The sequence below is a fragment of the Leucopleurus acutus genome (assembly GCF_964270905.1).
Source record: "Leucopleurus acutus genome assembly, chromosome: 18".
Taxonomy (NCBI): Eukaryota; Metazoa; Chordata; class Mammalia; order Artiodactyla; family Delphinidae; genus Leucopleurus; species Leucopleurus acutus.
Window position 1 is genome coordinate 15,488,032 of NC_139160.1, and position 25,934 is coordinate 15,513,965.

Consider the following 25,934-nt stretch of genomic DNA (forward strand, 5'->3'; position numbering starts at 1 on the left):
CCAATGACGGAACCTGACCTCTAGGTTCTTTTGTGTAGCCCTCACTTCCAAATAAAGCAAGCTGCAAGACCAGTTCTCACATCAGGCGGCACAAAGCTTCCTTCCTTTGGGAAAAGCTAGTAAAGGCATCTCTCTATGCCCTCTCACTGCAAAAAGGGCCAGCTTTCTCAGGAAGTTTCTGCTGTTGGGAGAAGACTCAAAAAGGCTGTGAGGGCAGAGTGCAAACAGTATGGCAGTTAGAATTAAAATATGAGTCCATGTCCTTCCAACCCGGCAGGAGTTAGTTTCCTTCCCAAGCCTCGAATTCTTTATCTGTAAAATGTGGTAGGCAGATTGAATCAGAAAACATTAAGTGATTCTAAATTTCTAAAAGACTTCTTTTCTCAGGACTTCCCTGGTGGTCCAGTGGCTATGACTCCACCCTCCCAATGCAGGGGGCCCAGGTTCGATCCCTGGTCAGGGAACTAGATCCCACATGCCACAACTAAGAGTTCGCATGCCACAACTAAAGTTCCTGCCTGTGGCAACGAAGACCCGGCGCAGCCAATAAATAAATACTTTAAAAAGACTTCTTTTCTCTACTTCCCTCTTTCTTCCAATTACAAAAGCTTAAGCTGTAAAATCATAATCCAGCCTACCTGTTTTCCATATACTTGAGATTAATTCACATACTTTCTAAATAACATGATATTATGATACTTCCGGCCCCAGGCTGGAAGCCCTGCCTCCACTTAAGGTATTGTTTTAAACCAAAGTTTACACTGTCTGTTGACGGCCAAGACCCTCACTCTCCACCCTTCCTCCACCCCACCCTGAGGCCCCTGGGACTCAGTAGAGGCTGGGGACCCTACTCATCCCTCCTCTTGTCTTGCCCAGCCTGGGGGAAGGAAAGAGGGCAGAGGAGAGGTGGGCAGCCTTTAGCACCCCACAGGGTTCTCGTCCCCTTGGGCAGTGGGCACAGGAGCCCTCTTACCAACCCTGGGCTGTTTCCTGAGGGCTCTCCAGACCCCTCTCTAGGACCAAGCCCCCCATCACACTGGGAGTGTGGGTTCCAGCAAAGGAGCTGGGAAAAAAGTGAGACGTCCACAGACCACCTATGGGGGGGAACCCAGCTTAAGGCCAAGGACTGGGTGTGTTGGATGCTTATGACACACCAGCCCAAGTCCCTTTGCTGAGAAGACTCCTTGGACTATTTCCCAAGAAACCGCCACATACATCCCTTTACAAGGCACCCCTCCCCTGTGTACTCCCCATCTGTGTTCTGTTTGACCAGCAAAGAAAGAGTAAACGTCCTCTATTAAAAAAAAAAAAAAATATACACACCAGTTTCCGAATGACACTCCTGGGGTCCTGGCTGCTTGGTCCAGGAGCACATAGTCAGCATCCACTGGCCAGGTTCCAGGTGATGCTCTCCTGGGAGACAACACCTTCCTTTCCAAAATGTTTACTTTTTGCTCAGAACAATGATGGACAGGTCTTCATTGGACTCACTACCTGAACGATCAGCTTCTTATATTCTTTCTCCAAAGCAGAACTAACTCACATAAAGTTTGTGTCGAGTCCCCAGCACTCTTTCTTGCGTAAAAAAACAGTAAGATATCACCCAACTCTGGCCTGAAAGTTCTTCTGGAATATCTTGTGGTATCACCAATTCTAGGTAACTTAGGAATAGCCATAATTGACTTAATCAGTCAAATATAAAACCTGTTCAATACTGCCCGCGCAGGAGTCAAATTCTGAAGGACTTAAAACTTAATAAATTACAGTTCGGGGTTGTACTGGCGGGCTTACTTTGTTCCAGCCCTTCTTCCTGTTGAAACTCTCAGGTTTGTTTCAAGTTGGAACCTGGCAAGTTGCATCTTGTCATTTTTCATATTCACATGAGAGACCAAGCCCTATTGCACTCGTTTAAATTTTTATTATCAGAGTTAGCAGTAATAAGCCAATAGAAACAGGATAACGAAGGGAAAAGCTCCGGATAAATAACTTCTTCCTTATGAATTAAAACACATGCGGACACCGGTGTCAGTTACCACCTCCCCACATCCTGTCCTGCTGTACAAATAGTTACACAAAACAGTCCACAAAACAATGCGAGCAGCTGATACCCTGAGGTGGGCAAAGGACCCCTGTTGTGTGAAGTCTCAGGCTGATCTCGGTCTAGATGACCAGCTTCTCCACACTCAGCGTACTCGTGGTTTCATCCTCTTCGTTTGACCCAAAATATCCCGGGAGGTCCAGCATCCCCTGCTCCGCCTCAGTGAGGCCGAAGGATGTGTTGTCGTAGTAGGCGAACTCCGGGTGGGCGGGGAAGCTCTGACACTTGTCCTTCCGACACTGAGAAGGGCTCAGAGGACTGACCCTCTGGTAGCTATCTCTGGGGGCCGGGGAGGAAGGCCGCTTCCTTGAGACATTCCTGTGACTGGGGGACGGTCCCCTCCGAGCCCGGTGAGGCTCCGTTCTCTCACCTCCCGCCACGAACCCTGCCTGGCGATCCCCCAGGTCTGGTTTCCTCGTGGGCTGCCCCAGGGTGTGGGGTTTAGGGAAAGGGCTTAACGGGCCACTGCTTCCACCTGCCCCTGGACAGTGGTCCCGTTTCTCCGGAAACAGGGCAGCGCCTCGACTTGGGGGCCGGACTCGCTCTCCCGCCTGGTCCCACGTCCGGCTCCTGGAGCTGTAGGCGGGGGCTTGCCGGGGGGTCAGGGTGGACAGGCTCCGCTCCCGGAACGGTCGGGCCTGCCTGGCCTCGTGGAAACTTGCCGTCCTCCGGAAATGGGACCCCCGGGGGTGGCTCCTCATCTGCGACTTGCGGAGGAGGCTCTGGCTGGGGCTGACGGCGCAGCTGGCCGGCGAGAGCGGGTGGTCCAGCCGGGAGGGGGGCCTGTCCCCGGCGCCGACCGCGGGCGGCTGCTCCAGGAACGGGGATTTGAGGCGGAACTTGCCGGCCGCGGCTTCTTCGGGGCTCTCGGAGCCTCCCGGGGGTGCGGTGACGGCGGCGTCGATGGCGGTGTCCGTCAGGGGGCTCTGGGACACGTGGTACACCTTGGTGGTCTCCGTCAGGCCTTTCTTCTTCATCTCCTTCAACTGCTGCTGGGCCAGGCGGTAGCTGAACAGGGGTGGGATGATCTTCTGGGCGTTGGACTGGAAGCTCTCGCTGCCCGAGGTCTCGTCATCGGGGGGCGCCGGCACGCTCCGCCGGTAGGTCAGAGGGATGCCCTGGCCCGCGGGGCTCCCCGCCGGCCCGTCGCCAGCATCTGAGAAGCTGCCACGGGGCTCGCTCAGCTCGCAGATGTTCTCCTCGTCTGAGTTCTTCCGGCAGCCGGGCGCGTGCAGGGAGTTGTGGTGGACTGGGGTGCTGCACTTGGGGGCGCGGCCCAGCTTCCGCCACAGCGTGATGAGCACAGTGGCCACGATGATGAACAAGCACAGGGATATCCCAGTGACCGTCACGATGTTGTTGGACTTCACGGGAGTCTGGGGCTGGAAAGGAGACGGACTGGATGGCTGGAAAGCTACAAAAAAAAAAAAAGGAAGAACGAATGCATTCTCTAGTATCGTTTTCTCTGCCTGGGTCTAAGGTCTCTGAGTGGCTCGCTCTAATTATGCAGCAATTAAAGAAGGAAGGAAAATAAACAAGGACTGGGATTTCTGGTCTTACATATATTTCTGCAGGCAGGCTTTTAAGCCAAGCTGAAAAACAGACACTGGTAGAAGCGAGGTGAGCAGATGAGCCACAGTCAAGGTGGCTCACTGGCTCTTGCTGACACTTGTCCCCAGTTTTCTACAAAGAAGCCTCATGAGGAACGTTTCAAGGTAAAAGTCAAGGTTTTTCACTTAAGGTAAACATGGGATATCTATAATTAAATGTACCTTTGAGATGCACCTCTGAAAATTTCTGCCAAGTGTAACACTTGGGATGCAAAACAGTTTAGGCAGGTTGTAGCTCAATTTGCACATCTCAAGAGAAATTAATAGGTGAAAATAAGTTCCAGCAATATACTACAGCTCACTTTTCCCTCCCAGTGTCCAGGAACTGCCTTTCCTAAGTGTTGAAGCCTCTGCTCTCTCACTCTTGTTTTCTCAGCTGTTCACTCCCCTTCCTACCTTCTATGTGGCATTGATTTTCCTTCTTCTTCCCTGCTCTCTCAAACTGGTGTGTCTCACAGGCATCAAAATGTTTCACCAAGACTCAGACGCCACCTGGGGCCTCAGCCTGTAGTACCCGGGAACCCGAGACCACCCAACGCCACCAGGCCTCACCTCTCTTTCCTCCTTGGTCACTGTTCGCCATTCAAGCCCTTCCAGTCACATGTCCTCTATCTCTTCCTCCCATAGTCTTATCCTCACCAGTTCTGTGCCGCATCTCCATCCTCCCACTGCTCCCCTTTCCCCTTTCCACCGCACCCTACAGGACACCTAGAACCAAACTCCTCACGATGCAGAAACTTTCCACAAAACACTGTGTGTCTCCTTGCCTGACTGAAGACAGGCCATCCCTCAGGGCACAGCCTCCCCGGCTCACTCTTGGGTGAAGCTTTATCAGAAGCAGAACCAGAAGCGGGGCGTGTTCCGCAGCCTCCTCATTCCTGGCTGCCATCTCAGCCAACTTTTTACCTCCGTGTAGAAGTTCTAATCTTCTGACGCCCACGCCATCCACCCAGACCACCCTCTACCCTCTACCCCTCAACTCTGTCATCTCCCCACCTCAGGGCAGCCATCAGTTACTAGCACCTGGGTCCAGTCTTCCTCACCATCCCACAGCTGGGAGCATTCATTGTCCTTCCAAGCTGCCATACCTTCCCATTGTCTGCAGCTGCTCCTGTTCTGAAACCTTAAAGCTTCACAGCCCACTTTCCGGCTGTATCCTCCCCTCTCGCTCACTCATTATTCATACAACGGTTACTCGACCTCGCCGCAACATCTGATTCTCCAACCCCTCCATTTTCTCTCCATCCGCCAGCCACCTTCTGCCCTCACTTCTCTCCCTACACCCAGGATCCATCACTTCAATCCTTCTACTGCCAATCATCTCAACTCTCTGACCTCTGACACTGAGCTGTATCCCTTCCCCTGCTCAGAAGCAAAAGTCTGTTCCTAGAAAAACCCAGACACGTGGATTATCCGCTGCTGCACCCAGGCCCCTGAGCCCTGGTGGAGAAAATAATGCACCCATGCAGGCCAGAACCTTTGCGTACTGATGGCGCCCAAACTTGACTGCCCACAAATCCTTCCGCGGGTTCCTAAGCAACTCTCTCTTCCATCCCCTACAACAGCGCTTCAAAGTTTTACCACTAATCCTCTTCCTCAGCCGTCTGCTAGATCACAAAAGTTAGAAGCTATCAAGCAAGTACACCCCAGCTTCTTCTGCCATCCTCTCCTCCCCCATAAACTCAGCAGCAGCCACATCTCCATTTCCCTCTTTCTCTAGGGAATTAGTGGGAGAAGTGTCTTCCCATAAAGACGAGTCCACCAGGTGCTCTCTAGGCCACCCTCCTCCAGGGGGATCATCCCTCTGTACCTATTATCTCCAGCTTCTCCTCCGTGCAGCTCCACAGAAACATGTTCAAGCTCTTTGCATTTTACAAAGATCTTTCTAGAACCCTCTCACTAATGCCACAGCCATATCTCGCTCCTTGTCTTCCCAGCGGAACGTACAGAAAGAAGGGTCCACATGTGCTGACTCCTCGTCACCTCTGGCTCCTGCAACCTGCCCCCAGGCTTCCAGTGAAGCAGCTCCTATCGAGGTCATTAACCTATCTAATAGCCAAATGCAAAGGAGTTCCGTCCTGCTATTCCTTGAGCTTTGCAGCATCGGCTACTGTCCGGCCCTTCCTGTGATTGTTTCTCTTCTTGGTTTCAACAATTCTCTAATTCGGAGAGAAGAACATGCACGTTGGAGCCAGGAGAGCTAGATCCCATTCTGGTTCCACTAGCTCTGCTCTCTCCATCGACGTCCCACTGACACTTCCACCTCCACACGTCCAGGACTCATCATCTTCCCGCGGAAACTGCACCTCCTCTGATACATCTGATCTCACGCGAATGGTGCTGTGTCCTGCAGCTGCCGGTGCTAAAATCCTAGGTCCCACCCGCGACACTCCCCTCTCCACACTCGCCACATCCAGAGTCGCTGAATCCTTCTCTCCTCTGCATCCCCACTGCCAGTGCTCCCTTTTCCCCCTGGGTCACTGAAAAACTCTCAACAGCCCTCACTGCTGCCACTCCTGGCCCTTCTGATTTGTACTCCACGCGACAGGCAAGAGATCCCTCCACAACACAGGTCCAGTCTTCAAGGGCCCTCGGGATCTGGCCCCTGCCTACCTGTTCAGTCTCATTTTGTGCCTTTTTTTTTTTTTTTTCTTTTGGCCATGCTGTGCGGCTTGTGGGATCTTAGTTCCCCGACGAGGGATTGAACCTGGGCCCTCGGCAGTGAGAGTGCAGAGTCCTAACCACTGGACCGCCAGGGAAGTCCCCGTCCAGCCTCATTTCCCTCACTCCCTCCTGACACTCTATCCTGCTGCCACATCAAACTCTTGCCAGGTTCCCTGGGTTTCATAATACGCCATCGTCTTCCAAGCTTTCATCCATTGCTCCATTTGCTAAAATTCCCTTTCTCACCTAGTTCACCAGGTGATGCCTATTCAGCTCTCAATCTTCAGCTCAAATATCACCTCCTCCAGGAACAGAGGGGTTCCCAGCATGGACTGTCACAAGCTTCCATAGCAAGCTGTGGATACCTTTCTACTGCACTGTATGCTACGCCTGCTTGGGTGTCTGCTGAGCTGCTGTATCATAAGCCCCTTCCAGAGACATGGCTTATCTCTATACTCCCAACCCCAGTCAATAACTGGCATAGAGTTGGTACTCAATTAATGTTATATTCATGAATAGATTCATTATTGAAAAGGTGATAGCAAAATGACCAACACCCCATCAGATGGAACGTGGGCGCAATGGCAACTGGATCCTCCCATCTTCGTGGTGAACAAGATAGACCAAATGAACGTAGAACTACTTCACTCAGACCTTGGCGTAAAAACATCCTTTCAAAGCCAAGCAAAACTCTAGACTCTCAACCAAGTGAAAATAGTTGAATGATGAAAGACTCGTTCCCTGACTGATCATGTCTTCGTCTGCAGTGGCTGCCCCGTCAGTGGGTAGCAGCATTGCAAATGTACACGTGGACCTCTCAGCTGTTACACTTGACTCTCTGGAACCCTTCAAAACCGCAGCTGGAGAAAAGCCCCAAAGCTGCTGACCTCACCCATCTCTGCCTCATCTTGTCTTCCCTCTTTTCCTTGAAGTGAAGGAGACTTCCTGACGCTAAGCAGCCCACAAACAGATCTTTACATTTCCAAGGACTGGAAAACAGGCTGAACTGGAAAAAGAGAACAGTTGGAAGAAATGATCATTTTTATCCACACAAGAATTTATTTTTTTCTGAGGACCACTTATAGTAGAAGTAGGGGTGCCTGTAGCACTTCCCCTCTCTGCTAATTTATAATGTACAAATTTCCAGTTCCCACCAAGGATTAAAGAGATTAAGATGCCAGAACGTGAAATAATACCACACAGCCTCAAAAACTGGTTGCTAATTCCAGGATGGTTGTAGAAAGCTAGACTGGCCTGTACGTAGAGGCAAAGTATTCACGATAGGTGGCTTAGCATGAGGTCAGATCTAGTTCCCTGCTTTCTAGCTTTATGGTCTTGGGCAGGTGACTCACCCTCTCTCTCTGCTGCAAAGTCCTCACCTGTATGTGTAGATAATGATGTACTGACTTCATACATGCAAGGCACTTAGAAAAAATGCCGGGCAGCAGTAAGCTCTCAAGATCTGAGCCCAGTATAAGAATCCTTGCCATGGGCTTCCCTGGTGGCACAGTGGTTGAGAGTCCGCCTGCCGATGCAGGGGACACGGGTTTGTGCCCCGGTCTGGGAGGATCCTACATGCCGCGGAGCGGCTGGGCCCATGATCCATGGCCACTGAGCCTGCGCGTCTGGAGCCTGTGCTCCGCAACGGGAGAGACCACACAACAGTGAGAGGCCCGCGTACCGAAAAAAAAAAAAGAATCCTTGCCTTGTAGAGTTATTGTGAGCTTTGAGTGAGATAATGTAATAAATGGTTGATACTGTTGTCCCTTCTAAAAGTGCAGTAGAAGCCAGGGGCAGTTGATTTTTAATTCATTTGAGTATTACAGAACTCTAGATGAAATATCTTAATACAACACGCCATTCCAGAACCGAGAGGAAGAAGTTATACACAAGGAAGGAGCTGTGGAGAGTAAGGGGACTTGTAAAGAAAGGGACAGACAGAGAAGAGAGCCTCAGAAGACAGTGTGAGATATAACTGGAGAAAGAACAGATTCAGGGTGGGGCTCAGGGCTGATGAAAGAAGACAGTAGGCTGGGGGCTGGGAGAAGAGCCTGGGTCTGAGGTTGTAATAGGAAAATCACAGAGAGAGAATGTCCTCAGGATGCTGGAATAAAGGGAACAAGGCCTACAGCACTGGCTGGAAAGAGGAGACAGCAAGAATTTTGTAAGGTCACAGGTGGGGATGCTGGTCAAGGTGCTGCCAGGTGCCAGTGGTCTTGGCTACAAGGTGCTCTGAGACCAAACACAGAAAAGCACTTCTCCAGATCCCAAAGGGACAAGGAAACAGGGATGGTCTTCAACGTGGAATTGGAGAGTGGAAGGAGTCGGGACTGGACAGAAGGACTTCACCTAAGGGTCAGGACCACAGCAAAGGCTAAATGGGGAGCTGGCTGTGTCTCAGAAGGGGCAATGGTGTGTGGGAACAGCAAGGATTCTTTTTTTTACTGTAACCTGTGGCAGATGAATGGGATTCAGCTCCGTAAGCTGCAGCAAACCCAACTGAGTGACCTGAGCACCACACCATAGACCACCCACATCAAATACTCACTGAGCACCTACTAGTGGGGTCATTTCAAGATGCTCAGAGGATGAAGGAGGGGCCAGCCCCCAGGTGATGGCAAGATGAACTTCCCCACCTTCTCCTCCTGGGCGGGGTGGGGGGGGGGGTGGGGTGGGGAAGGAATAAACACAGAGCCCTTCAGGGGATAACATAGGGTGCCTTGCCCCATTTTGGACAAATAATGTCCATTTTGGTTTCCTGGGGCTTCTCGGAGATGAGGAGGTGAAAAACTCTTTTTTTAATGTTTTCCCACAATTTCTGGGAGGGAGTAGGAGGGAGAAACAAAAACAACAAATATCGGGAAGAAATCATCATCCCTCCCATGTTTTGTATTTCTAAACATGATTTCGTACGTCTGACTCTTTCATTTACACCCATGTCCTTGTCATTTCCCCATCTTCGACGGTGTTAAGTCCCCTGTCATCTCCCTGGCAAGACACCCCCAGTCGCAGACACACTGAAGGGCACAGAGTCTGTACAGCCAGCAGCAGCAGTGACAGAGCGTCGAGGCCACTCCTGAACTCAGACTGGCGACTGTCAGGTAGGGCTGGGTTCGACAGTCCCTCTGGGAAGAGGCTTGCGAAGGAGGACGGATACCTACCCGTACAGTCCTCCAGGGAACATGGGGAGCTCTCCGAGGACATTCCAGGGCAGCCAGGTCGGGAGGGGGAGGAGGGCAGGCACAGGCGGCGACGCTCTCTGACACCGTCCCCACACGTGGCACTACACTGGCTCCACGGCTGCCACAGTCCCCAAGTTTCTGCAAGGACATCGGCCAGGCTTTTAATGCTAGCTCACTTGAGAATCAGAATTTAACTGCACCCAAACGAAGCAGCAAAACTCAAATCTCAGGCTTTGAAAAGTCAGTAAAGAAGTACATTCCCACAGAAGTGGAAAGCTGGAATGTTGCTGCTCCCCCTACAACAAAGGAAAGCTGTATAACCTACAAAATATCAACCTTCCTAGAACTCTTCTGAGAGCTAAGGTCACAGGACAACCAAATGGCCTGAATTCGAAGGAAAGACAGACTCCTCCAAGGAAAGCCAGGATGCGAACACTGCTTGCTGGGGCAGATGCCAGGCCTCATACAAGCTGGAGAGAAATCATCTAAAAATATAATGAACCGCCAGAAGCCTGGTGTGGGCTTGCATGAGAATACAGAACCCCTGGGAGCCGCACTACCCAACTGGGAATTTGTACCCACTTGCAGGCTCTTCTCCACGGATCTCACCAGATCTTCACAAGGAGGACCGAGGGCAGGCAGAAGACCAGGGAGAGCCTCCCTCATGGTGGAGGCCAAGGAGGGGAGGAGAAGCTTTGTGGAAAAGACACAAACCTCACCCAGACCCTCCTCCCCATCTGCTCCATCAACAAAAGCCCAACCACTGCGGACAGGGCAGAAAACCCTGTCACTCTAAGAGCAGCAGCTGAAACCTAGTGCTGCCCAGGAATGGAAAAAGAAGAAAATCTTTCACCCCTAGAGAGGGGGAGGAAAGACCCTGGGCCCACACTTATAGACAGCAGGGTCATTACAAGGGGCAGGGTCATTACAAAGCCCCATCCTTGAGACTCAGAGGCAGAGCACTTGCCTAAGACTAAGGCTGAACCAGAACAAGAAGATGTTCTTCCACTCCCATCACCTAACACCCACCCTGCTCCAGGCTAGCAATTACCAAGTATCAAATAACAAGAGTCTACTGCTGGGGGAGAGGCAAGAGTGACAAGGAAAAGCCTTTCTGACGTGCAGGCTCAAGCCTAAAGTTGAGGGTGCAACAGAAGTATGGAGAAAACCCTCTGGCAACCCAATTCCTACCCTAAACACAAAGCAACATTAGAAAATTTTGAACTCGATCGTGCACTGAGGATAGCCATAGCAACAGCAAAAACTCAAACACAGCTCAATTCCTTATTATATTGACCCAATCTCCACACTAAAGTCCTAGCATAAATAGGGTATGCCAACTTCCAGGCATAAATGCTATTTATCAGTGTCTACTGTTCTAAGAAAATGTCCAACTTTCAACCAAAAATTATGAGACATACAAAGAAACAAGAAAAAAACAATAAAATATCCAAGTAATTAAGATAACCAGACTCAGATGTGACCCAGATATTGGAATTATCAGAGAGAGATATTAACTATGATTAATATGTTAAAGTTTTCGTGGAAAATGTGAATAAGATGCATGAACAGATGGAAATTTTCATCAGAGAACTGTAAACTAAAAAGAGTTCATCGGAATGCTAGAAATTAACAGCATGGCAACAGAGATGAAGAATGCCTTCTAGAGGCCCATCAACAGACTCAACATAGCTGAGGAAAGAAACAGTGAAACCGAATATATATCGACAGAAATCACTCAAACTGAGACACAAAGAGAGAGAAAAAAAAAGAAGAGTGAATAAAACAGAACAGAATACCCAAGAGTTGTGGGACAATATCAAATAGTCTGTCATACATATGACTAGAATCCTAGAAGAAAAAGAGATTAATGTCCAAGAATTCTCCAAAATTAATGAAAGACACCAAACTACATCCAAGATACTCAGAAAACATGACGCAGTATAAACACAAAAAAGCAAACAAAAAAGTTAAACACACTACAAACTGCTAAAAACTAAAAACAAATAGAAAACTTTGAAGGCTGTGGAGGGAGAGAGGGGGCAAGGTGGAATTACATCACATACAGAAGAATAAAAATCTGAATTATAGCACACTTCTCATCATGCAAGCCAGAGATAATGGAGTGACATCTCTAGAGTACTGGAGAAAAAAATCACCAACCCCAAATTCCATATCCAGTTAAAGTATCTTTCAAAAATGAAGGAAAAGTAAAGACTTTTTCAGATGAATGAAAATTAATAGAATTAATTAATTCTACCAACAGACCTTCACTATAAAAAATGTTCCAAGAAAATTCTTCAAGCAGAAGGAATGTGATACCAGGCAAACCTGCATCAATATAAAGGAATGAAGTGTGCTAGAATTAGCATTTATAGAGGTAAAGATAAAATTTACTTCTTATTTTTAAATGCTCTAAAATATAATTGATGATCTAAAGCAAAACAGTAGCAATGGGGCTTCCCTGGTGGCGCAGTGGTTGGGGGTCCGCCTGCCAATGCAGGGGACGCGGGTTTGTGCCCCAGTCCGGGAGGATCCCGCATGCCGTGGAGCGGCTGGGCCTGTGGGCCATGGCCACTGGGCCCGCGCGTCCGGGGCCTGCGCGTCCGGAGCCTGTGCTCCGCAGCAGGGGAGGCCACAGCAGTGAGAGGCCCGCATACCGCAAAAAAAAAAAAAAAAAAAAAAACAGTAGCAATGTATATGTGTTTATACCATATATAAACTAAAATGTATAACAATCATTCAAAGAATGGGAGAAACGAATTGGAATTGTACTGTTATAAGGTCCTTACACTATACATGAAGCAAGATATTATCTGAAGGTAGACTGAGTGTAATTAAAAATGTACGCTGTAAGCTCTAGGACAACCACTCATAAATATTTTAAGGTATAAATAATAAACCAATAGTGTGGTTAAAGTAATTCATAAAAAATAGTCAACTAATCCAAAGGAAGGCAGATGAAAAGAGGAAAAAGAAGCAAAGAACAGATGGAAAAAATATACAACTACCAAGATGGTAGATCCTAATCTAACCATACAATGATTACACTAAATATAAATAATCTAAACACCAATTAGAAGACAGAGTTTGTGAGACTGGATAAAAAAGCATGACCCCACTCTATGCTGTTTAGAAGAAACTCACTTTAAATATAAATACATAAATAGGTAAAAGGAAAAAGGTGGGAGAAGTTATACCTTGTAAACATTAATCAAAAGAAAACTAGAGTGGTTTTATTAATGTCAGACAAAGCAGACTGCAGAACAAGGAGTATTACCAGAGATAAAGAGGGATGTTACATAATGACCAAAGGGTCAATTCAGCCAGCAGCCTTAACAACCATAAATAGGGATGTGACTAACACCAGAGCTTCAAAATACATACTACGAAACATTCCCAGAACAGTCATTATTGATTGACAAATGCAAACATCTCTTCCAAGCATATAAGTAATCACTGCCAGAGAGAATAATTGAATAATTCCCTACAAATAATTATCCTAAGTCCCTTCTCTGTGAGCACCCATCCAATCCCAAGACCTACCAGGTCATGCCCACACTAGGCACAAGATATCCTCTGCCTAAAAGTCTCTCTTCATCGTTATGGACAAAAACTCACAATGCAGTCAAGGGTATACAAAGCACTACAAAAACATAAGGAAAACATGCAGGGCAGTTACATTCTCAGGTGAGCCACGTGGTGCAATCTTTGGAATGAGTCATGGCACATGACTTCTTTAGAGCAATTAAAAGTCTCGGATTGTCACAAGGGTGGGAGCATTACAAACCAGTGTCCTGGACCAACATCAGCTGAGGTGTGGTAATTATGTTCCACCCAGAGGTCCAGCTGAACACAATGTTGGTTCTGTGCCTCCCAGATCACTCTGTGGCTCCTCAAATGGCAGAACAACAAGGCAGCTTTGTCCTCAAGCTTCAGAGCTGTTCAGACACTGAGCTCCCCGTGCTTGCAAAGCTGTGGGAATCTCATAGTAAGTCTCTCTGAGCTAAAGTATCGTGATTTCGTTTTTGAAAAATCTACTGGTAATTCCACCACTGTGAAATCTAAATTGAAAAGTCAATACGTAGTTTATCCTTCTCTTGTGCTCACATTTAAGACCACAAAAGGTCGAATTACAGAAGCTGAGAATCCTTTTTTAATTCTTTCTTAACTCTTCTTTTACTTTACGTAGATATTATTTAAATACATAAAGTCATTTGTCAAACGAAAAACAAAAATTCCATTAGTAGGCACCAGGAAACAAAAAAAATCAAAGTTTTGATGAAAGCATGAATCTTAATGTCAAAAATCTCACTTTGAAATGTGTTTTTCTCCTTTGAAAGTAAAATTATGGCTGGCAGGATCATCAACAATTTAAAAAATAAACATTTAAACTAAGTTTTAGGTTCTTTTACTGCTAAACCAAATTAATCGAACAGAAAACAAGGGAAATCACTCAAATAAAGCAATAAACAGACTTAATCAGCCAAAATTTTTAAAATGCCTTAAATACCTCTATTTGTTCCCTGAAGATTTCTGTTAATGACACGGAGGAAAATACTTGGCAAAACAGGAACTCATTGGCCAGCTATAGTTCCCATGTTACAAATGAAGAATAAGATGACCATTATTCTAAACAGCAGCCTTACTTCATGAATGAAAGGCTGTTTTGTTTTGTCCTGTTTAGATGTCCATACATGCCCTCCCACTGCGTTAACAAACCTGTTTGACCAGGATAAATGCCTTTCACGCCACTCTAGAGGATATTAATTCTAAATGAGCAAAATGTGTCTGCAACAAGAAAAGGGAGATTTGTTGCCACTCCCAAGAATATTTGAAGGAATACAGAGTATGAAATATTCACATCTGCAAGATATTTCACTCAAGAGACTAAAGGAACTAAACAAAACGTCCTTAGAAGAAAATTCTATTAAAAAAAATAAAGTTATTACAAAATATACAAAAAAAGAAAGAAAATTCTATAGACATGAGTAAGTAGCCAAAAGCCACAGTGGGAACAAAGGCACCTGGATAAGCAGTTCAGGTTTTCTGTGCCCGCACAGGCTCATTCATGTTAGACCAACCATGCTTATGCCTGGGCCAGCGGGCTCCAAAGTGGGTTACATGTCTTTCAGGAGGGGTGGGAAGCACAAGGTGAACCCATGAGATGAGGAGGAAAATACTGGAACTTTTTTGATCTAAAAGTTTCATATTGTTTAATATCTAGATTGATAGATGATTATATGGGAGCCAGCATGGAAGAGTGGGAATAGCAAATGCTCAAGCCAGTCTAACCACCAGTAGTGGGTAAGCCACCAACCTTGGAAAAATTACTTAACCTTTTTCTGTGCCTCATTTCTTCACCTCTCAAATTGACAATACAATAAGCCTAACTCATAGGGTTATTATAAGGATTAAATGGGTTAATATGCATAAAGCACTGAGAGCAGTTCTTGGTGCAAAGTAATCACTATATAAATGTTATTATGTCATAAATTCACATACAGTATAAGGGCCTGTTTATATTAAATTATATTCTCTAGTTTTAGGTGAATTAGGTGGACAAATGGCTTATAAAGATTCTGGCAGGGCTTCCCTGGTGGCGCAGTGGTTGAGAGTCCGCCTGCTGATGCAGGGGACACGGGTTCGTGCCCCGGTCCGGGAAGATCCCACATGCCGTGGAGCGGCTGGGCCCGTGAACCATGGCCGCTGAGCCTGCGCGTCCGGAGCCTGTGCTCCGCAACGGGAGAGGCCACAACAGCGAGAGGCCCGCGTACCGCAAAAAAAAAAAAAAAAAAAAGATTCTGGCAAAGAATTAAAGATGATACAATAATTAAGCACCTGCAAATAAGAAGCAAATGACAGGATGACAGTACTCCTCTTCTTGGTAAAAAGCTCTTGTTCAGTCACATTGTGAAGGAAAACCAAGACCATCTAATCAGAGAAACAAGAAGATGGCCAACAAATTTAAATTATCAAGAAAACTGTGTGTTAAATATATACAATTTTTACTTGTCAAAAAAACTAAGTAAAAAAATTATGTGACTATGAATTTATACCCTCTATCATTAATTCTCAACTTTGCCCTAAATACATATTTTGCATTGAGATGCAGGGTCCATTATCCCTTATCTGACAACCTTGGGGCAGATGAGTTCAGAATTTAGAATTTCTCAATTTAGACTTTTGCCTGTTATTACAGCACCTGTGCCAGATATTACTAACACTCCCCTAGCAGCATCCCATAATCACACACATTAACGCTTCTGCAGACAAACACATGGACATTCATACTAAGTAGGATAAATGAAGGTCACAAATAATCATGTTTGACATCTTTTTGCTGTAAATCAGTATTTACAGTTTTAAGGTCCTAAGACATATTTGGAAAAAGAGACAAACATATCAAACCCTTTATTCCCCTTCCAAAAGGAACTAATGAGAAATTCATTGTGAGTCGGTGGGTCACACCTCATGGTAGGTTCAATGGGGTTCCTGAATGATGCCATTTGGCAAAAAAAAACCAGTCTTTACTGGTCAGAGCTGTCAATTTAAATGGAAAATGAAAAGAACTCGATTTAGTTATAAACTTTTATACTAAAAACACAAAGGCACTGAGTTTCCCACCACTGGCATCAATTTCACTAACCAGAGTCCCTGTTGGGCGGCCACACAGAGAATCTGGGGTCTCCAGGAATGCTTAGCCCCTCGAGGTACTGCTTCCAGCCCTACTGCCCGGTCGTGTCTAGTTGCTGCAGCCCCACAGGGAGCCCTGAGCACCCTCAGCCTAGACACAGAGCATCACTCCCTGTTCTGCCCCTTCCCAGGGAGAACCAACACAAAGACCTCCTGCTCCCAAGGTCTTTCATCACGTGGCCCGAATTCCTTTACCCCCCTTGGTTTGTTTCCACTAAATTCAGTCAATTAGAATTTTTTTTCCCTCTAAGCAATAAATTCTTTTTGAAATGGCAAGCATATCTTGAATGATTAGTTTAACATAATTGTTTTTCTACTGATACCTAGCTGAGACATCAGAGTGCAATTTTCACTTTAAAAAACATGTACTGAGTATCTGTTAATGTGGCAGGTGTACAAAGCGGGCCAAATAAGGATCATAAATAGCTTCCTGGCAGCCCAAGTCAGCTTCTGTCGCCAAATGAGCTTCTCCAATCTGGGGGCATGGTGGGGGAGGGGAGAAACGTGGGGGGAAAGACCCTGAACAAGCAATGACAGAAGTGATAAATGCCATGAAAGAGGAACTAAGGATGCTGGGCCAGCATACAGTGGGGAGTTTACCTAGTCTGGGGTTGAGGAAGAGTCATCCAGGAGACTTGGGGGATGCGTTAATGTTAACCAAGTGAAGGTGGGAGGAGGGTTGCCCAGTCTCCAGCCCATCTGTGGATGCCCATCCTCATAAGAGTGAGGTGTCAAGTGAGGTGACTGATACGTTTTCAGCAAGGGAATAGCCTCAGCTGACCTGAATTTTCAACAGTCCCTCTCTGGCTTGCCTTGAGAGAATGAAATGGACAGAGGGAGGGAACCATGTGCTATCAGTGGAAATGGAGAGACGTGCAGAGATTGAGACACAGATTTTTTAAAGAGACAAAATCCATAGGACCTAGTGATTTACTCATAGGAAGTGAAGAAGAGGAAGCCTCCTGGGTCTGGGGTTTGAACAATGAGACGAGGTGGAGTCCTGTACTGAGGAGCAGGTTTAGGGGGTGAGATGATGAGTCCAGTTCCAGATATGCTGCTTTTGAGGTGCCTGGGAGACATCTGGGGGGTGACAGCTATTCAGCACTTGGATGCGGGGGAGAGATACCAGCATGGAGTCACCAGCATCAGGACAGTAATCACCTAGCGAGTGTGTGAAGAATGAAAAATGTTGAGGTTCTAGTATAGGATGCAGAAGTCCAAGCCTTAAGGGATGCGATGGGGTCATGGAACCAGCTGGCAAAGGAGACCTGGAAGGAACAGCCAGGGAGGCAGGGGGTAAACAAGGCAAGTGTAATGTCACAGAGTCAAGGTCAACAAAGATACGGACTGGAAAGCATCCCCAGAGTTTGGGACCTGGAAGTCGTTCGCTGGCTGCTTTAGTGAGAGCATTTGCAGGGGAGGGGTATGGGTTTGGAGTGGGTTGAAAAGTGAATGGGGGTGAGGAAATAAACCCCAAAGTACAGGTGGGTTTTTCAAGAACCAGGGCTATAAAAGGAAGACGAGAGAAACAGGTTGTGCTCTGGGGGAGAACCAGGCGATGAGGGGTGATTTTGTTTCGTGTTTAGATGAGACAATTAAGTACATTTTGAAGTTGATGGGAATGAACCAGTAAAGAAGGGACAGTTAGAGGCGGAGGAGATAGGGGAATAATGATTAACAGAAGGTTCCTGATAGAGCAGAGGGGCTGGGACCCCCAGTGGAGGGGAGGGTTGACCTTTTACTGGAGGAATGACACTGCTTCCCTGGGGACAGCAAAGGAGGGGGAGATTGTGGGATGGCTGCCTGCAGGCTTACGGATATTTTGGTGGGAGGGTGAGGGAGCTCGCACCTGATGGCTTCCCGCTGCTGTGTGTGGCAGGAGCAAGACAGCTCAGAGAGTTAGGTAGGGGCGCGGGTGAGGTCCGAGGAGAGCAGAAGAGGGCAGCAAGAGCTGCTGTGCAGGGTAGGAGCACAGTGAGTAGCATCGTGGGCAGCACGGTGGGCCCAAGGAAGGGTGGAGGCCCGGCCTGCCCGGGTGCAGAGCCGGGGGGCGGCTGGGTGCAATCAGAAGGACAGGGGGCAGAGGCGGTTAGGGTATTGGTCGGAGAGTGATTAAGGGGATGGGCCACGGAATCTAGGCTGGAGGGAGAGGTAAGTGCAAGCAGGGAAGTGGCCAGTGGGTGGGGAGAGAGTCAAAGGAAAGGGACTTCTAAGGAGAAGGAGTGAGTGAATTTGGAGCAAGAAACACGTGGGGCACTGAGGCTGCTCAGAGGCTTGGGCCGTCAGGGAGCACAGGCTTAGCGGGGACGGAAATAAGAGCACGTGTAAACGATCAGGACAATCCCTGCCAGATTAACCTCTTGCCAGGGCCAGGCTCGCACCCAGGAAAAGGGAAAGAGACGCAAAGAGGAGCCTGGGGCATGGATGGAATTGTAATAACCCCACTTCTTTGTGATTACGGAGGGCGTTATGCAGAGAATTCAAAATTTAAAGAAGTTTTTAGGGGTTTTCCCGGGTGGCGCAGTGGTTGGGAGTCCGCCTGCCGATGCAGGGGACACGGGTTCGTGCCCCGGTCCGGGAGGATCCCACATGCCGCGGAGCGGCTGGGCCCGTGAGCCATGGCCGCTGAGCCTGCGCATCCGGAGCCTGTGCTCCGCAACGGGAGAGGCCGCGGCAGCGGGAGGCCCGCGTACCTCAAAAAAAAAAAAAAAAAAAGAAGTTTTTAGAAATCTTGCTTTGAACTCTCACTGAAGAGGCTTCGTTCTTAAAATGAAGGAGGTAAGAAGAAAGAGACATGCTTGAGGACGTTCTAGAGGAAGTGAAAAGCTACTAAGTACAATTTGGGATTTAGCTTTGAATTCATACCTGCCATGGACTTGCCATATGATGTAATAACAGAATTTTTAAATACATGCAAAGAATGAAATTAGAACATTCTCTAACACCATACACAAAAATAAACTCAAAATGGATTAAAGACTTAAATGTAAGGCTGAATACTATAAAATTCTTAGAGGAAAGCACAGGTAGAATACTCTTTGACATAAATTGTAGCGATATCCTTTTGGATCCACCTGCTAGAGTAATGAAAATAAAAACAAAAATAAACAAAAGGGACCGAATTAAACTTAAAAGCTTTCGCACAGCAAAGGAAACCATAAACAAAACGAATAAACAACCCACGGAATGGGAGAAAATATTTGCAAACGAAGCGACCAACTCCAAACCGTACAAACAGCTCATACAGCTCAATATCAAAACACACAAACAAATCAATAAAAACTGGGCAGAAGATCTAAATAGAAATTTCCCAAAGAAGGCATACAGATGGCCAAAAAGCACATGAAAAGATGCTCAACATCACTAGTTATTAGAGAACAGCAAATCAAAACTACAACGAGTTATCACCTCACACCAGTCAGAATGGCCATCATCAAAAAGTCTACAAACAATAAATGCTGAGAGGGTGTGGAGAAAAGGGAACCCTCTTGCACTGTTGGTGGGAATGTAAATTGGTACAACCACTATGGAGAACAGTATGGAAGCTTCTTAAAAAACTAAAAACAGAGCTACTATATGATCCAGCAATCCCATTCCTGGGCATGTATCCAGAGAAAACCATAATTCGAAAAGATACATGCACCCCAATGTTCATGACAGCACTATTTACAGTAGCCAAGACATGGAAGCAACCTAAACGTCCATCGACAGAGGAATGGATAAAGAAGATGTGGTACATATATACAATGGAATATTACTCAGCCACAAAAAAGAATGAAATAATGCTATTTGCAGCAACATGGACGGACCTAGAGATGATCACACTAAGTGAAGTAAGTCAGGCAGAGAAAGACAAATATCATATGATATCACTTTATATGTGGAATCTAAAAAATGATACAAATGAACTTATTTACAAAACAGAAACAGATTCACAGACTTCGAAAACCAACTTACGGTTACCAAAGGGGAAAGGTCGGGGTGGGGGAAGAATAAATTAGGAGTTTGGTATTAACATATACCTACTACTATATATAAAATAGATAATCAACAAGGACCTACTGTATAGCACAGGGAACTCTACTCAATATTCTGTAATAACCTATACGCGAAAAGAATCTGAAAAAAGAATGGATATATATATATATATATATATATATGTCTAACTGACTCATTTTGCTGTATACCTGAAACTAACACAATATTGTAAATCAACTATACTCCAATATAAAATAAAAACTAAATTAACAAACATAAACAAATAAAATACAATGTAATAATAGCTGACGTTTATCACTGCTTCTTACCTGAGGCACTGTGCTAAGAACTGTGTACACTAATTTCACTCAATTCTTACAACTCTCTGAGGTAGATACTCTTATCATCCCCACTTTATTGATGGGGAAACTAAGACCTGGAGCAGTTAGTTAGGAGTGCGCTGGGTATGCTAACCAGTACTCTTCATTTTTCAGATAAGGATGCTAATGCCATTTGAGACATTATGGGGAGTGAACCATAAAAATGATGGTACCGTTCATAGAAAATCAAGTTCACCTAAATTCAAAATAATAATTTTGATTGCATGAAGGCGCCAATTTGATTAAACAAAATGTGCTTTAAAATCTCAATACCAACCTATATTTCTCTGAATTAGCATGCACTCCTTCTCCTTTGCAGAAAACTGGCTTCTGCTTGAGACGCCAAAGTCAAAGCAGTATTTATGCCTCCCCACGTCAAACAAAGTGCAGTTGAATACTGTTCTCCTTTCTCCCAAGGTCAGGCTGTTTTCAGCCAGCCGGATGGTCCTTTCCCCAGGGCGTCTGGGGGCCTCCTTGAAGACAGCGATCACCCCTTGGACAAAGATGCATGGCGGGGGCAGCACCCTCACCTCCACCCCGGACTCACAGGTGAGCTCTGGCGTCATCATCAGTGCATATCCAAACTTCTGGGCCAGGTCAATGGGGCCTGTGGACGTAATGACCGAGTCCCGGCCGAGCAGCTTCAGCACCACGGTGACATAGGCTTCCGGCCCCACAGGTGCACAGCCAAACTCAACCCACTGGCCTTGAGCGAGTTCTGCCCTCTTGCTAGCCCTTATCTCCAGCGGCTGGCCCTGACTCATCCTTGCCTCCGGAAGGCTGTTGGTGAAGGTGACATCCACCAAGATGTCGGGCTTGTCCACGGGGAACAGGCACAGCGGCTGACTGGTAAAAAGGCCCACCTGGAAGGTGCCTTCAGCCGCCTTGGATGTCCTGTTCAGGTCAACATGAAAGACAGGCCATTCCACCTTCAGAAAGGCGCTCCTCTCCCACCAGGGGACCGGAGGGCTGCTGTCTGTGGCTTCCGGAGTCATCGTGAACCGGTAGTCGCCGGCCTCCTTGAAGTAGAAGCACTCAAACTCGAGGGTCCCCTGGGACTGGTTGGTCAGGAGGTATTTGGTGGTAACAGTCTGATTGGTGTTGGCCTCCAACAGCAGGACAGAGACATTCCTCAGCGTCCCATTGGCGCCATCCAAATACTGGAAATCCACAGACACTGTCCTGTTGCTTAGTGCTACATGGCCCGGTTCCCCCAGAAGGAGATATTCAGCTTCTCCAAGAACTGAAAGGAAATGGTCAGAGTAGGTTTTTAAAGGGAATATCTGAGCAGCACTATTGGTGACAACGATGGAAACAGCATTTCAGACACGAGAGAAGTTTGAACTGAGCCGAGGATGATACAAAATGTTGCTGAGTGCTGACTCTGGGAGCTGGGTGCTGAGCTGCCTCCATTCTAAAGTGGCTCTGTTCCTTCATCTCCATTTTTCATGGTTTTGTTGAAAATAATGAATTAGTGGTAAATACTCTGAATTCACAACAGTCAACAAGGTAATACATCAGTGACGAAAACCTAATAAGCAAGAGTAACAACTGACCAGTGTCATGATAAAAATCCAACACTTGACTTTTCTCATTTTAGGCATATTGAAGTGTGTAGGTATTTGGGGAAAATGGATTTACAGTGAAATGAGAGAAAGCCTGATTTAAATGATACAATACGCACTGCTCTAGATTACTTAAAATGGGAGACCCTAAATATACAGCTGACCCTTGAACAACATGGGCTTGACCTGCACAGGCTCACTTACACACACACAAGTTTTTTCAGTAGTAAGTACTACAGTACTAGACGATCTGTGGTTGGTTGAATCCGCAGATACAAATAGCAGATATAGAGGAACAGCAGATACACAGGGCCGACTATAGATTATACCTGTGCAGAAGATCAGAGCCTTTAACCTTAACTTAAACCCTGTGTTGTCCAACGATCAACTGAACTTCTAAGTTACTGTTTTCTGACATTCAAGACAAGTGCTTGAGCATTTTCACCAGTAAAGGAAACAGTGCCTTTCCTTTGTATAAGGCAGTAATTTTTAGATGAATAAGAAATGTTGACATTCTATCCTGCATGGGTTATTCAAGGGATAGAGTGAACATTTATGGAATAGCTAAGCTTGTCCTTAGCAATTTTACTGACATTACAGTAACTGCTATTGGCCTAGATAGGACAGATGACTACTGGCCCACAAGTGTCACTCTGTTAGGATCAATTCTATCTTTTTTTAAAAAGAGACCCATCAGAGCAGCTGAAGTAAAGAGTGGGAAGAGCACAGACACACAAGAATCCCTGTTTCTATTTTGAACCCTATCCAAATACATATCAAAGGAGACAGAGTTTGGCAATGCAACAATCAGCTGGCCTGTGACTAGGATAAGAAACATTCTAGATTTAAGGAACTGCAGTGCCCTTTGGTTTGAAAAACAACATGTGTAAGTATGAATTTATGAGTCTTCTTATATATACATGATAATATAACATAATATTATATTAATATGATAATAATGTGTACATATCATATATGTCCAAAGGACAATATGCTGTCTGGGCTGGTAATCTTTAAATATACTCAGTCAGTGATTATTCGATGATTCACTTTGATGGACAGCAGAAACCAATACAACGTTGTAAATCAACTATACTCCAATAAAAATTTTTAAAAATAGACTATTCAAAGATATAAAAAAATGATTATTAGAATCAGCACATGAAAATACTGGCACATAAAGGTTTGTTTTAATTAGCTCAGCACTTCACCCATTTCTTATTTAAGATGAGGTGAAATAAAATATATAAAACTTGGATAGACCTGAATGCTTAATCAGCACTTGCTTGAAAACCTTAATAGGATAAAGTTTTTTTTTTTTTTTTTTTTTCATTTTAGTCAGTACAGAAATTGAGGGACACTCCCGTTTGGATGGAGACAACTCATCCAAAGGCGGCTGCTTTCGGTGCAGCTTGTGTGCTAGTTCAGAGTGGACCTGATACGTTTTTGTGAACAGGTGGCTGAAGAGCTTCCAGTACTCACAGTAGCCCAGGAAGGACTGCTGAGAACAAAGGACCGAGAACAAAGCTCATATTCATTTGAATCTGATGGGGCAGAATGGTTCTGTGATGCATTTTAAGAGTGAGAGGCACTCCGCACTTAGTTAACTAATGAATTGTCAATGGCAGGGACAACGATGAGGCAGATCAGATTCTGATTTGATGGGCAGCCTGTCGACGAAAGAGACACACACGGCCCTTTGGAAACCGAGGAAACAGACGCAACGGATGGGTTCCAACAGCAGCAGAAAGGAGGTGTGTACTGAAGAGGGAACTTGCTGCTTTACTCTCAAACTCTTGCTTTTACAGGCAAGAATACACTCTCATTTAGAAAACTACAATTTGGTTGTACCACATCCTGACTACTACAGTACAGTTTTCTCCATTCTTTCATTTCCTCTCTCCCCATTCCTTTATTGTATTTAAAGGAACTGGTGTCTCAATATAAGCATGTTGCTTTCAAAAAGAAAAAACACTAACTGGTAATGGTATATATTTTGATCAAAGTCAAATGGAGAAGAAAAAAAAAATCCACGTCTATGAAAATACCTCCTTTTCCAGTAGTAGCCTTTGTACTCAACTTGTATGCTCTATTTTATGCTCAATCAACTTTTATTTTTATATTGCAGTAAGATAACCTGCTCTCAACAATAACAAATGTCCTTGCAGACTGTTTAAATGGAAATTTTTGATGTCTTTATCATTATGAAACAAAGCAAGCTTTTATAATTTCTTGAATGAGGCTGTTACATATAGAGCAACCTATTTTTAAGTAGGGATAAAGGACTTTAAAAGAAATGATCCCAGATTGGTTTTCTGCAAGTCAAGTGTCTTCTTGTTTAAATAAACTTCTTAAAAAATAAAAGACTGAGGGAGGAGACTCACTGGACAAAAGTAACAGTACACACTCTGGTCCATCCAACCCATATTACATGAGCCAGGATTCTCTGTCTCTTGAATAATAATTTCTTCATCAATTTGAAAACAGTTCCACTCTCATACCACCAACTGCTTAGATGTCTGAAATACTTGGAAATCATCAAAAGAAAACTGGTGGGTATTATATGGTTGAATCTACTGGTTCAGTAGTTGCATAAAACTCTCTGAGAAATGAATTTTTGGTTGAATCAAGATGAATGAAGAAAACTAACATTAAGCATCTACTATGTGCTCAGACATTCAGGTATTTCACATTCTTGAGTTTATCTTATCATCATAACAACCCTCTCAATATTGCTGCTGGTACAGAAAGAGATTTAGAAACTAGACAAAGGCACACAACTGGCAAGGATTGAAATTCAGATTTGTTCCAAAGGTATTCCAGCAGCAAACTCTCTTGTCAAGTGAAATCTCATGTAGAACCCCAATATATAAAACATCACTTCCTGTGTGTGTGAATGAAGTTTAAACATATAATACTGAAATACTAGGAAATCAATCAAAGAGAACTGAGGGCAACATGCTTGTCTCCAATTTGTGAAATGAGTGTATTTAAAGTGAAATTTGAAATAATAACGCAGAACCTTAAGAGAACCCAGGGTTGCAAGAATCACAGTTTAAAAGGCACTGCAGTGTAGTCCCTGCCCCACCTCCTTCATGTAGGGGCATCGACATCCATGCATTTATAAACCCTCCATTTATGTTTCTTCATTGGTACCCACAGCATAAGTACACGCAACACTCACCATAGTCACAGAGCACCACCAACAATAGATTTGAAAAGTCTTTCAACATTTGTTTCATTCTGATCAGCAAAATCCCAGGTCTTTGGTCTCCTCATGTCCTTCCTCACATCCAAATGGTGAATTTTTCTTCAAAAACACCTGCAATTAGAACTTCAAAAAGACGTTGGCTCTGTTCAGTGTGATTCATAAAATAGTAATCCTGAGATGACAAAACCATTCTAAGAAGTCAAACTGCCTAGTTAATACTGAAAAGAAAACAGCAAGGACATTACTGTTCCCCCAGGGAAATGATCTGTAATTTACATGTCCTTTCCTTCCATTATAGCTCACCTGCTAAGAACTTTCAGGTCTGCCCAACACCAAGACTATCTGCAAAACACCGCGTCTCTTACCTTTCTAGCACATCCTTAAGTGGAGAGTTGGTTGTTCTCTGCTTAATTTCATCAAAGCTCCTTGCCAACCTGGATAATATTATATCTTCACATATTTATGTGCTTGGCATAGTTAATATGCCAGTTAATCGACTGACTAAAGTTTTGCCAAACTTTCGTTTTGCATCGTGCTGTGTAGACCTGCC

At 45.4% G+C, this 25,934-nt stretch overlaps 1 protein-coding gene across 3 annotated transcripts; it reads right to left on the reverse strand.

Moving 5' to 3' along the window:
- Positions 1-1,937: 1,937 nt before the first annotated feature.
- On the reverse strand, positions 1,938-25,415 carry THSD1 (thrombospondin type 1 domain containing 1; the record flags this gene model as incomplete). 3 transcript variants are annotated; one of them, XM_082859334.1, is made up of 4 exons in its annotated part: positions 1,938-3,512; positions 9,534-9,692; positions 20,886-21,851; positions 25,358-25,415. In XM_082859334.1, the coding sequence occupies 4 exons, from the start codon at positions 25,413-25,415 to the stop codon at positions 2,161-2,163; spliced, it is 2,535 nt and encodes an 844-aa protein (XP_082715460.1). In that variant the 3' UTR covers positions 1,938-2,160. The 3 variants fall into 3 exon arrangements, with proteins under 3 accessions (XP_082715460.1, XP_082715459.1, XP_082715461.1); XM_082859333.1 differs by having other exon boundaries at positions 25,334-25,415; XM_082859335.1 differs by lacking the exon at positions 9,534-9,692.
- Positions 25,416-25,934: the final 519 nt, after the last annotated feature.